General features: G+C 39.9%; 1 protein-coding gene across 3 annotated transcripts in view; it reads left to right on the forward strand.

Moving 5' to 3' along the window:
• Positions 1-13,172, forward strand: part of TBC1D14 (TBC1 domain family member 14) — a 67,879-nt gene that overhangs the window by 47,834 nt on the left and 6,873 nt on the right. For 2 of the 3 annotated variants that reach the window (XM_021394797.1, XM_021394798.1), the window contains exons 10-12: positions 658-729; positions 2,105-2,233; positions 5,778-5,887. In XM_021394797.1, coding sequence (XP_021250472.1) covers positions 658-729; positions 2,105-2,233; positions 5,778-5,887 — 311 coding nt within the window. The remainder of the gene's footprint in view (positions 1-657; positions 730-2,104; positions 2,234-5,777; positions 5,888-13,172) is intronic. The other variant, XM_021394799.1, reaches the window with a different exon arrangement.

A 13,172-nucleotide genomic window follows, 5' to 3' on the forward strand; every position in this document is an offset into this window, starting at 1 on the left:
GCTTTAGTGACTCATTTAAGCAAATGTTTTGTCCTTCTATACAAAAATGTTGACATCCCTGTTTAAAAAAAAAAAGTTTAGATTGTGATGAACCAACGTTTTTGGGTAAAAAACATCTCCCTTTGGAAATTCTCAGCCAGTTATAATAATTTGTGTAAGATACAGCAGCTGTTAATAGGCAACATCATGAAATTCTTTTCAGCTATAGAGTCATTGATATGCTTGATGTGCTGTGCATGCGTGTTACAGCATATTGCTGTTCTAACTGTTCTCTTCATGATTACATTCTGCCTCTAGTCTAATAGACAATTAAGTAGTTCTCATTAGTGTTCTGCTTTCTTGGCACAATTATCGAAATGCTGCTAAGCTGTAATGAATCTCTTAGGCTTACATTTGTCTTGTATAAGGATTTCATAAATAACTGATACAATTGTGCATCCATAATACATGTGGTATACGCAGTTGTTTCAAACTTCTTAAGTTAATAGATCTAAAGGATTTGGGGATGTTCACAGCTGCACTGGGGAACATGACTAATAATAATATGAGTAATAATGAGTTTAATCAGAAGTAATACAAACTGTCAGTAGCACTGAAGAGTTTTTAATGTGTTTGCGATGTACTTAGATGTGTTGTCTTGCTTTTGTTAAATTATAGGGTGGTCCTTACCATGACACATTGCACAGTATTCTAGGAGCCTATACTTGTTACAGACCTGACGTAGGATATGTAAGTGAAGTTTCTCATCTAGGATGGGGAGGGAGAGTGAAGGGGAGGGAGAATTCTTAATCAGTCCTTCATAGACCAGTATTAAGTTATTTTGTGACTAATTGTGGGGTTTCTGTACGCTTATATTCCAACACATGCTTGAGAAGTGTGTCTCATATAATGGTTCTGTTGCTAAATTTAAGCTTTTGAACAGTTTAAGTCATTGGAAAACTCAAAAGTATATATTTTTAGTACTTGAAAATCGGAGTTGAAAGAGAAGGTGTAGTTAATTGGTTGAAGTACATGCTGTTCTTAATGGCAGCGCTACTGAAATTGTTCTGTTCTATTGTTTCTTACTCCCCTTTATGTACATTTCTGCACCTTAGCATAGTGAGCTACTTACAGTCTTAAACAGCTGTGTAACAGCCTGTAAAGCAACATCTATCCAGGTGGTGTGAGCTCCCTAAAAGTATTGGGAGTGATTATGAAAGGACAGAGTGGATTCCACATTGTTTACTTAGTCTGGGGAAGGAAAAAAAAAGGGGCATAACAACGACAAAAACCAATACCAAAAGCAGAGCAAAGTTGTAGGTAGGAACTTGTTCTTTATTTGGGAGCAGCTGTTTTACAGAAGGTTAATGTCAGTAGATGCTATTCCTGTTCTCTGAGTAGCGCTGGCTACTTGGCTAAAAACTTCTGAATGTGATTGTTAGGGCACTAGAAAAAGGGGAGATGAGGTGGTGTGCTTCATTTGGCGTGGAAGCTGTTGTGTGAGGAGGGGGACCTTGTTCCTCTGGTTTGCAGGAAGGACTGTCACACCTTGGTCCATGTGACACAGTGATGGCAGCACCACACCCTTGGAGTGAGCAATCTTTGGCTAGGTTCAGCCTCAGCTCCCTTAAATGCTTTGTGGAAAATGCAACAGTATCATGAGCTTATGCTGAATGAAACCTGAGTAATGGCAGCTCTCCATAACTGACCGGCTAATGATTGAAAAAGGAACAGGTTCAGTCTTTGGTGTCCTAGTCTAGTCTAGATTTCCACAAATAAGGGTACATTGATCTCATCACTAGGAGAAGAGGGATGAGAAAAAATCTTCATTCTGTTCTTCAGAAAAAAATCTTTGCGTATTTGAAATTGCAGTCATCTTGGCCTTCCTTCGGGGTTGTGCTTGGAGTCCTTGAAAGGAGGCAGCGTGGGGATTGTTAGTTTCCATGCTCTCAACGTTCAGTACTACATGGTTACGTGGTTTGAAAAATCCTCCCTTTCTGAAAGTTTTGCAAAATTCGATGGTGCAGCGAGTGCATTGAACACTAGCGATTGTGAGGGCAAAATACGGCAGTGTTCTTGGAGGAATACAGATCTTGTTGAATGGTAACACTTCTCCTTTCTTCAGGTACAGGGCATGTCTTTCATAGCAGCAGTACTGATCTTGAACTTGGATACTGCAGATGCCTTCATTGCTTTTTCTAACCTTTTAAATAAGCCCTGTCAGATGGCGTTTTTCCGTGTGGACCATGGCCTTGTAAGTATGCAATAAAACTGTAGTCTACATATTGTAGGTAAAGTTTTAACATAAAATCATAACCTCAGTAGCCTGGAAAATGTCACAATTAACTAAGAATCAAAAGCTAGCACAGACACACGTATGCACTCCCTCAAAAACAAACAAACAAAATTTGAAAACCAAACTGAAGTAAAAAACAAGCCGCCCAGGTTTGAAGAAGTGAATGAAGTTGTTCCGCTGCTGAGTATCTTATGGTTCTCAGGGAATAGTTATGAGAATATCATTGTAACTGTTTCAGTTTGAGCACTGGAGCTGAAAGATGAAAACAGCATTCCGAAGTGGTTTGAAGGTGCTTTTTATCCCGGGCTAATAGGTTGCTAAAAATAGTCTGCTGCAGGAAAAGCTGTTTCCCATCCCTTACTCTCTAGCAGTTTTTTATAGATGGCCCTGGGGAATCAGATGAGCAGGCACTCCCCCCATTTTGCCCTCAGCAACGTTCAGTGAAAGTTGGCTGGCTGAATCTCTCTGAATTGTCTGAAATTCCTTGTTAGCATATACAGAGGGCTGCTTGTGTATCATAGCAAAGTAAGGCTCATCTCCTGAAACGTGTTTTAATTTATTCTTATTTTTCAAAAAATAATTGGCATTCAGCATTTCCTTCTCAGTTAGTTACCTTTTGACACTATAAAGATAGGATCTTGCTTCTCAGGAGTTGAAATGGGAAAATAAATCGGGGAAGTGGCTGACATCAACAGTGACCTCTTGTGTTGCTTAAACAGTAGGACACTAGGAATCCTATCAGCATTTTCTACTGGAAACCATTATGTAATTCCTTGTTGCAGCTTCTGAATCTCATCACTTGTAAATGCCCATGGGGGAATCTTTTAGCAGCAGCTCAGACAGCATTGCTACAAGCAGTATCAGTCATCTCTATTACTTGAAAAAGGAGGATGTGCTCACGCATTCAGTGTGTAAATACAGTTGTTCTGAAGATGATCTCAGAGTTAAATTTGCTGGGATTAGATACTTCTTAGCTGAAATAATGTTTCTTGGGAGCCTCTTGGATAGTGCCCATAAGTTTTGTTGGCTCCGCTAAGTAGAATCTGCCTGATATAAGAAGGCTTACTGGACATTAGAGGTGGTACTACGTGAAATAATACTAGCAGTAATATTAGCATTTTGTCCAATTACAAAGCCATGATTCACACCACAAAGAAAACTTTGTAGTTTAGAGACAAAGTGAGACAGTTTTGGTTTTTGGGTGTTAGTACTCTGATCTGATGTGTGCCCTGAACTTTGTGTGTAAGTTTTATAGCTCAGTAATGAAATGCTAATCCGTCCAAAATTAATAAATCAAAAAAGTAAAACCAATGGAAGAGTTACTTGTGGAAATTTTCACACTATAATCTATTCTGCTTGCTCTTGATTTCTTTAGTTGGTTACAGTATTATTACACTAGATTTTTTAATTACTGCTGAGTGAAGTATCATCTTGTATGTTGATGTGACCAAGATACCTGGACTGCTGTTGCATTTCTAATAGAGCTGCTTGCATTACCATCAACAGATGTGATATAGCAGTTGTGTAATCCCTGCTATAAAGTACTTCAGAAATGCTTCAGTAGAACACTTACTGCGGTGTTGGCATGTAAACAGGTCCCTTCCAATCCCTGACATTCTGTGATTCTGCCATTTTGGAAGTATGACCGTGTGTTGCATTACCTGCTTCCTCTTTATGCTTGGAGATCTCACGTGATGCTTGGTTTTTGTGTATTTAAAAATACATGTTGGGAAGTTGTTTCAGTTGTACAGTTCACTAATGTGGGTTTCTAGGTTTCTGATTTCATGTTTATCATGAAGCTCTTCCTCAGTAACTAGTAGTTCAGAGATTTTACCTAACCATGTGTGATTGTGTCTTTAGTATGCTCATCTCGTATTGGCTTGTAAGTCTTAATACTTGTCCTGTATTCCCGACTCAGTTTCTTCTTTGCTGCTGTTAACGAAGGCGGTCTGTCTGTCACTATATTTAGATGAAACGGGACGAAAAATTCCTTAAGGACATTGTAAAAATGGGGAATTATCTGTCATCCTTGTAAGGATTTCACACAAAAGACTCCTCTTTTACTATCATGATGTTCTGGAGAGAAGTGTGCTGTTACAACTCATACTCATATAAATCACAACTACTCTTTACTGCTTTAGTCAGGATATTGAATTAAAAATACTAAGTCACTTTGTTGAACTTCTCTTCCTGCAGTATTAAGAGAATTGAGGTAGAAAAGCCAAAAAGCCTTTTCTTTTTAACTCTTAGTTGGATAGGAATATTTTCTTTTACCAGGCCCTCTGTTACGAAATTTGAACTAAACATTCAATTTTTAAAATAACACAGAAGTCTTCACGTTAAAAGCAGTACAATTAAGTGGGTAAGGTGTTAGTTGGGGGTTGGAATCTGTTTTTCTTGCCGTAGCTGTTTGTTTTGTCCTGATCTTCAGCTCTTCTGTGTGACCTTTCTCTCTCCCTCTTTGCAGCAGAAGTTTCTTATCTTGTTTTAAAACATGTTACACAGTAGAAGCTTTGGTATTGTCAATGGTTTACGGGCTGGTTCGGCCCGGTTCCATGACAAATGGGGCGGGGGACCCACGGACCCACGCCCCGGGAAAGGGAAGAGGGAAAAAAGGGGTAAGGAGATGGGCCTGAGAACAAAACAGCGGCAACGATCTGAGGAGAAACAAACTAATTTACTAAATAAGATATCGGAATGCAAAATAACACACTATAATAGAATATATTTACAATTTAAGCTAATAAGTCCAATACAATGAGGGAGAGTGTTCAAAATGAAGGTAGGCCTTACTCTAGTGCCGATGGTGAGACAGCTGGGGAGCGAGAAGAGGGCGTCTCGTGATGTGCAGTTTTATCTTTCCCTCTGAGCGGAAAACGGTAACAGGACAGCAAAGTCCCGTGCAAAATGTAGTTGTTCTTCTCTTCTGAGAACCAGGTACCTGGAACTGTCTATGATCCACGGAACTGGAGCATTAACCCTTTAACTCCCAGTGCACTGCGTGATGTTATGATGTGGAATACCAATAACCAAAAGCCATAAAACCATGACAGTATTATAATATGATTTATGATTGGAGCCAGGTGAACTCTTCACTCTTGCTGCGGGCTCTTAGATTGTTTTAGTTTGATAATCCATTTTTTGATGCATTGGGTCTTGGATTGTACTCAGTGTAATATTAGGTTATTGCCACAAACATAAAGCACCGTTCCATTATCTTAATTATTTTGAGATATCAGCAAGTAACTTCTCTCCTGCTGATATTTTTCTTTCCAAGGGAAACTAGCCAAGACTCAAAACAATAATTGTATTGTTCAATATGAGATCAATATATAAATAGATCTTTACTTGTAGATACTGTCTATTATGTGAATGATCAGCTCTATTGTATCATGTAATTTATATGATCCTATTTTTGAAGAATGTTAATCCAACAACTGATAGTATATTTAAGCCTATTAATAATAGAACTAACTGCTTTTTCTCCCTATTGTTTTCCCAGATGTTGACTTATTTTGCTGCATTTGAGGTATTCTTTGAAGAAAATCTGCCAAAGCTATTTGCTCACTTCAAAAAAAATAACTTAACTCCAGATATCTATCTTATTGATTGGTAAGACATTGAAAGCACAATTACTAATATGCATAGTAGCTTATAGCTGCATGTCTGTATTCTTAACGTAAGCTGGAGCTCTCTTAGTTGTTTTAATATTTTTTTAAGGTAGAAGTTTTATCTTGTGTTCAGTAATCAAATTTATCAATCCAAATAATTCCTACAGACTTCTGGGATGCACTTAACATTTGCCTAGCTTTTATTACCCTAGTTCTGTTGAGTTTGAAGCTTCTTTCGACATAAAGCTGTATAACAGTGTTTATCTCTATTTAGGACATATCTGAATTCTGAGAAAATAAGGGAGGATGCAGTGAAGACATGGACGTGAGCAGTGTTCTATTCCTATGTAACATGGTCTCAGATCCTATGTAGAGAGTCCTAGCACAGGTTGTTTAAAAACTGCACTTTGGTAGCCAAGAGGCTTTAACATGTTTTTAACTGCTACAGCTATTGCACTTAGCAGACAGTTACAATCCTTTTATTTCATGAAATTGCCTTTCTTTTTAGCTCTGTGTAATTATAGTCTTTTTCCTTAGAGGTGAAAAAAGGCACGGATCTTATTTGCAGACCTGTCAAATTTCAGTGTGTGATGTATTCCGAATTAAGTGTTTGCATTTGTGCCTATCAGGCTTTGGTTTGGAGGCAGCTAAAATGTCTTTCCTCGGCAAGCAAGGCTTCATTGTCAATTTTGGGATGATATGAAATCTTTTTTGTGAAAATTGGCTTGCCTTTAAATTGCTGGAAGCTTCTTCCGTTCTCAAGTGTTTGACCGAATACTTTTAGTTAAAGATGAAACTCCCAGCAGCAGCTTTGTGGATTCTTTTTTTTTTTTTTTTCCTGAGATTCGTAAGCTGTTATGCCAGAAAACAGTCTGTACTCTTAATCCAGTTCTGTCTGAACCAAGCTCTCGATACCCTGATGATCTTTCAAAGCTTACTGTTAGCACTGAGCATGTTGCTGATCCGTTGGACCAGAAATCCATGTCAAGTTGTTCCGTCCAGTCTAACAGCTAGAAGTTTCAGTAGGTGAGCTTTCGCTGGATGATAGTATGGCTGAGGTATTGAGGATTTTATGGGATACAGTGGTGAAAACCTTGCTAAAATCAGCGTAAACAGTATCCACTGCTTTTCACTCATCCATCAAGCCAGACATGCCATCATAGAAGGCTGTCAGGTTGTTCAGACATTAGTTTGCCTTCAAAAATTCTTTCTGACTTTTCCCAATCACCCTGGGAGGCGATTGTGAGTGGCCTCACAATGATACCAGACAGTTTCATCAGTGCTCGCGGGTTCCTTGATTTCCAGATGCTTCTTGCACAGAGAATACTGTTACATGGGTTTTGTTTGATTTTGCAGTTACACTGGCATTAAATTTTAATTCAAGTTGAGTAGAGAAATGAGAAGTGTGATGAATAGGCTCATTTCTCCCAGCGTTTGTAAATGCTGTCAGTTTTTTATGACTGAAGGCTGAGTATTAAACTGCTCTGGATCTCTTTTAATGCACGGCAGGAAAATGCCAGAATAATACTGGAATAGAATAGAAGAAAAAGAAGAGGGCAGGGGCTGGCACTTCCAGTGATAAGAGGAAAGGTGTTGAAATTATATTAAGCCTCAGGAACGGGGACTACTTGTGTAGTCCTGACCAATCCTATATTAAATTTCCTCACGTTTGTCTTCAGCTAGACAGCTTGTCCTGTTATAGCTTTAGTTTTATTAGACAGTAGGGCTGGTATTCAGCTGTGTGAGATTTTGGTGTAATATTGTCCTCCTGGAGCTGGTGAGCATGTGGGAAAGTACTGAAACACTCTGGGAACCAACAACTGCAGTGCTTCCCCCTCCCCAGCTTTGACAGATCACGGCATGATGTCATGACATGGAATACCCATGACAAATATTTCAATACGTGTGTGTACGTGTATATATATATATGTGTGTGTGTGTGTGTGTACTTGTGTCTGTATGTATGTTTATGCATATATGTGCGTATCTGTCTATGTTTCTTTCAAAATCTTTTGATGCCATAGGAAGCAGATTTAGATTTGTTTTTTTAATGGCCACTTGAAACTTAAAGAGAATTGGAGTTTGTATCTGCTGTCCTTCCATAGAAATTAACAGGGAACTAGGCAGGAAGCACAACAGAAAAGATACGAAGGAAAATCAGGTGGGTCTGTGTTCTTGCAAGTGAAGACTTCTGAAAATTTCATTTAGAATGTTGCCTGTGGCTCCTGGGTGACTGCCAGTTTGAGAGTGAATTTGCTGTAGTACTGATAGCTCTGTGAAAAGCAAAACTATTTCTGGAAAAACAAGGACGAGATTTCAATTATGTTTCAAGTCAGAGAAGAATACGGAAGAGAAGTATTGCTTTTGCAACTCTGAGCCCAGCGAATTCTCTGACTAGACAGTCCTTCTGGTTGTAGGTAAAAATCTCTGTGAAACAGCCTTGCTCTCTCAACATTACTTTTATTTAAATGCACGTTTGCTCTGAGCTCCAAAGGGATGCTTGCTGCTGTTCCGGTGGCTGGCATGGTTACTGTGCAGGCACGTGTGCAGTAAATCTCAGTTAGTGCCAGCTCTGGGAGGACTCCAGTAGCCAGTGCCGTGCAGACCAGTTGCTGGGAAACCTTCATGCCCCTGCTGCAATTACAGTGGAATCAACGTGTCTTCTTTGTGCTGCTTCATGTCACCAGTGCTGCAGGAAGTGGCAGTAAAATTGTTAGACTTAAATCATTTATTGAGGGCATATGTTCCAAGAAAAAGCAATTCTGTGCAGAAAGGTGGGACCAGCTATACAAGCAGTATTGCTTGTATAGCTAATATTGCTTTGGGTTTTCTTGGGGCTGATAGAGGATTTAGGGAGTGGAACTCCCCTGCCATCTACGATAGGCAGACATGGAGAACTTAAGAATTTAATTAAAAGGTGCAGCAGAATTACTACCAGTGGCTACCTGCCACAAGTAAAGCTTCTCTTTTAAAAAGAACACGTGCTTCAAGCTCGAATTCCAACTGCTATATTCTAGTATAAATTCAGAGGCTAGACAGGCTTTTAGCTTTTTAAAGAATGCAAAGGGAATCAAGTGTGCAAAGGCTGTAAAGAGCAATGTGCAGTCAGGTTCACAGGGAACAGAGAGAAAGTGGTGTGCCTGAATAGCCCAGTTTTGGCCACTCGGCGGTGTCAGCTGATGAACTGCAGGCTCTTCTGAGCAGAGCAGAATGTGGAGTTACAAAGGACACACACGGTCTATTTATGGCCTGCTGTTGCTGTATGAGTACCTCTCCATCTCTACTAAGAAAAATGATTTTGGCAATAATTACAGCCCAGGGCTTTGTTTGTACTGATGGATTGATCGGTGGTTCTTTAATACTGCATTGACTGTGATTGTGCTCTTTGAGCACTAACTTTCTCTTGACACCGTTTGCTTGTTATGACAAAGGTTCGAGTTTGTTTGTGCGAATGTTTGTGGTGAGCGCTTCCAGTGAAATACTTATAGGCTTCGCTGTCTGTGACATGGGGAAAAACGTAGCCCATGTCATGCCATTAACACCTCACCCTCCAAAACTGAAGTCCAATATTATGCTTTAAATGCATGCCTCCATTTCAAAGAAAAAAACGGATCAGAAACCCAAACAGCAATTCTGTCCAAAGATTACTTGTGACATCCTGTTTTTCCTAAATTTGGAGAAGTTGTTACCAGACTCCAAAAAACTAGTCTCTGTAGGTTAGGGTGAAATACTGCATTGCCATGTAGTACTCCTGAGCGAGAGAACGTGGCTTGCTGGGTGCTTCTGACCTGATGAAATTGCTCACAAACCACCCCAGTGTTTGTTTGTATTGGCACATTTTAGAATGCAGTCAAATTTGCCAAGTTGCTCTGTTGCAGTCAGCTTTGTACTGTACATATTTATTTTCTTTCTCTTTCTTAGAAACAAAATAAGTGCTTCTACTTTCTTAGGCTATAATGATTTAAAAATTGTACAAAGTAAGCCATTAACAGCAATTTTATTGCAATAACTCTAAAGGTACAAGAATAGAATCATAGAATCATAGAATGGCTTGGGTTGAAAAGGACCTCAAAGATCATCGAGTCTCAACCCCCCTGCCAAGTGCAGGGTCGCCAGCCACTAGACCAGGTGCCCAGAGCCACGTCCAGTCTGGGCTTGAATGCCTCCAGGGACGGGGCATCCACAACCTCCCTGGGCAACCTGTTCCAGTGCGTCACCACCCTCTGTGTGAAAAACTTCCTCCTAATATCTAACCTAAATCTCCCCTGTCTCAGCTTAAAACCATTCCCCCTTGTCCTATCGCTATCTACCCTCACAAACAATCGATCCCCCTCCTGTTTATACACTCCCTTCAAGTATTGGAAGGCCACAATGAGGTCTCCCCAGAGCCTTCTCTTCTCCAAACTAAACAAGCCCAGTTCCCTCAACCTTTCCTCATAGGAGAGGTGCTCCAGCCCTCTGATCATCTTGGTGGCCCTCCTCTGGACCTGTTCCAAGAGCTCCACGTCCTTCTTGTGCTGGGGGCCCCAGGCCTGGACACAGTACTCCAGATAGAGATGCCATTGTGCAGGAGTATACAAGAAGTAATGCAACAGACACTTAGAAAGATGCAGTCTTTGTCTCAAAAGAAGATATGGAGAAATTGATACAAAATGTAACAGCCATAAAGTAGTACCAGGACAAAGCGAAGAGGATCTTAGAGTAAGTTCAAAAGCTGAATTAGTTCAGCAGTTTCCACAACTGAAGTGAGAAGCTGCAGAGAGACACTTGTGTAAAAGAGAGACATGGCAAAAGAATGTGTAGTGCAAGAATATATGAGATCTGATTGACATCATCATCGTTGTGCAGGAGTTGTCAATCCAAAATCGGGCATACCTGCCTTCAGCGCTGTTGCTAACAATATTTTATGAAGACGATTTATAAAAATAAAAGAGCAGGAAAACAAAACAGAGCCATGATAATCATATCATGGTAACAGTGCTTTCTTGGTAAGATTCTGGTCATACACTTTTCCTCTCCCAAACCAGTCAGGATTTTATGCATCTGCTTCACAGTACATGTGTCCTAAGTGGGTCTGGGAGGAGCAGGAGCGTGTATCTGGTACTTACTTTTTCCAGATAGCAACCAGAAACCTTCATTTCTGTGTCTCTGACACTGGACATCCCTGTGAACTGCTGTCTGCACCTGGCTGGGACTTGTGAGCTGAAAGAGAGCTGCAGGAGAAAATCATCCTGCTCTCCAGTGCAAGCAGATCATGTGCAAGTCACGTGCTCGCACTGCTGAGAGCTGCTGCAGCTGCTTTATGGCTATCGTAAATTTCTGCTGGGTTTCAGAGCAGTAGCTCACGTGTCTAATAAAAATGTCTCACAGTAGGAAGTGCTTTAAGAGAGCAAATGCTGTATCACTTCATAGAAATGATTCCTCCTGTTGTACCATCGCTTATTCTGGGAGGCCCAACTTCCATTTTATAGGGCTTGATGCATTTAATTTCATGCTGGTGTTAATACAAGTTAATCGCCTGGTGAAATTCTTGCAAATTGCACTTCCTTGCGAATTATGAAGAGATCAGTGTCAAATCCCTCGTTTGAAGTGACAGCTTTTTTATCCGAGTGAATCTCTTCCTGCAGGAAGTAGTGTTCTAATAAATAGATGTGGCTGTTTTTTCTGACAGTTAATTTTCTGCATAGTTGCAGATTTAACACACGTGGGTTATTCAGGTTAAGTCTGATTCATGACAGAATAATAGCTTCTGGGAATAACGTGGAGCAAAATTAGGCATTGATGCTTATCGTTAACCGGTGCCAATTACTGGCTGAGAGTTTGCTGCCACTTGGTGACCAGGAAGGCGCTCTGCTGAATTGCTTCCTATTGCTCCGCTCCTTTTAAATGGAAAAGCCATTGCTGTTTCCTGTACGCGTGTATGTGTGCATACAGACCAAGCCATAATCCTGCTGGGTAAGTATTCTGTAGTGAGACACTGTTACAGGGCATTGTGACTCAACAGGTAAGTTGAAGGAATATACAAGTTCTGCAATTCAAAATATCAGTCAGTAACCTAAAGAGGGGTTTTGATCATGCTGCCCTTTATTTTTTTATATATATAATAATATGTTGTGTAATATGACCAATAGTATTTTTTTCATTCCAAACTCTACCAGCTTTACATGTATAATGTTAGCTTTTTGGAGAACAGAATTTTAATATTCTCCCACTTAAAAATCATCTGAATTTGTGCAAATGACTTAATCTTGTCTTGCAGCTTGTTGTATGAGTTATTTCCCAGTTTTCCCAAAGTGTGCTGAGAAAAGCTTGCTCATTACGACACGTCATTCCAGCAGCCCTAAGTAATAAAGGGAAGATACTGCAGAAAACCTTTGATTATTAGAATTTAATGGGAAAAAGTATTAATCCCTATTTTATACCTACATGTATATCCATTCAGCTTCATTTTTTTTAATGTAAACTGGAATTTCTTAAATAAAAAATTGGAGGGAGTGGGGAGTGGAGAAATCTTAAGAGAGCTACTGTTAGATTCAGCATCCTTAAATACAAATTTTGAGTTAATACGGGAAGGTTTTATTTAAATGTGAGATTTTGCTGACCTCTGCTGGAGAAGGAATTATTTGCAGTTTCACAGAGTGATGGAAAATGTTCTTTTATGCGGTGTATCTGCCGAGGAATACTCTCTGTTTAAATTTTGGAGGGGAAAGATTACTGTAGCTGTTTTCCCTTATATACTGTAACATGATTCCAGTAAATGTAACTGTTGGCACTTTCTGAGGTTATGATGTCTTTGTTAGGGTCAGGGAAAGAAAAGAGAGTACCTTTGCCTTCTTTGCTGCAAAGCTGTCAGTGGTTTGATGAAGGAGGAAGTGTTCTCTTGGCAGTTACTGAATGTGGTTTTAGCCACCAGAAGGAGATGCCTGCTTTTGTTATTGCTGGAGATCCCATCTCTTCAAGCGTAGTATCACAGCTACCTGCTCTTTCTCTCTGGAAATCTTGCCTGTCTTGCTCAACTCACTAGGTACCAAGCTGATCTTCCAAAACTCACGCTGTTATTACTTTGCCAGTGAATCCAGTCTCGGTCACTGAAGTAATTTTCAACTTCTCCTTCGTCTAATTCAGAAAATACCCTTTTTAGTATGTCTTAAGATTCAGCTTTTTGTGTTCTCACAGCTAAAACTGCACGAATCCTCAGTTCTAAAGCAGTGATTAATTTTTCTTTGATTATACTTGTGGCCAGAGCATGCCCATCATAAAATCATGTATATTTTTCTTATGGTGTG

Source organism: Numida meleagris, chromosome 4 (assembly GCF_002078875.1).
Source record: "Numida meleagris isolate 19003 breed g44 Domestic line chromosome 4, NumMel1.0, whole genome shotgun sequence".
NCBI classification, from domain to species: domain Eukaryota; kingdom Metazoa; phylum Chordata; class Aves; order Galliformes; family Numididae; genus Numida; species Numida meleagris.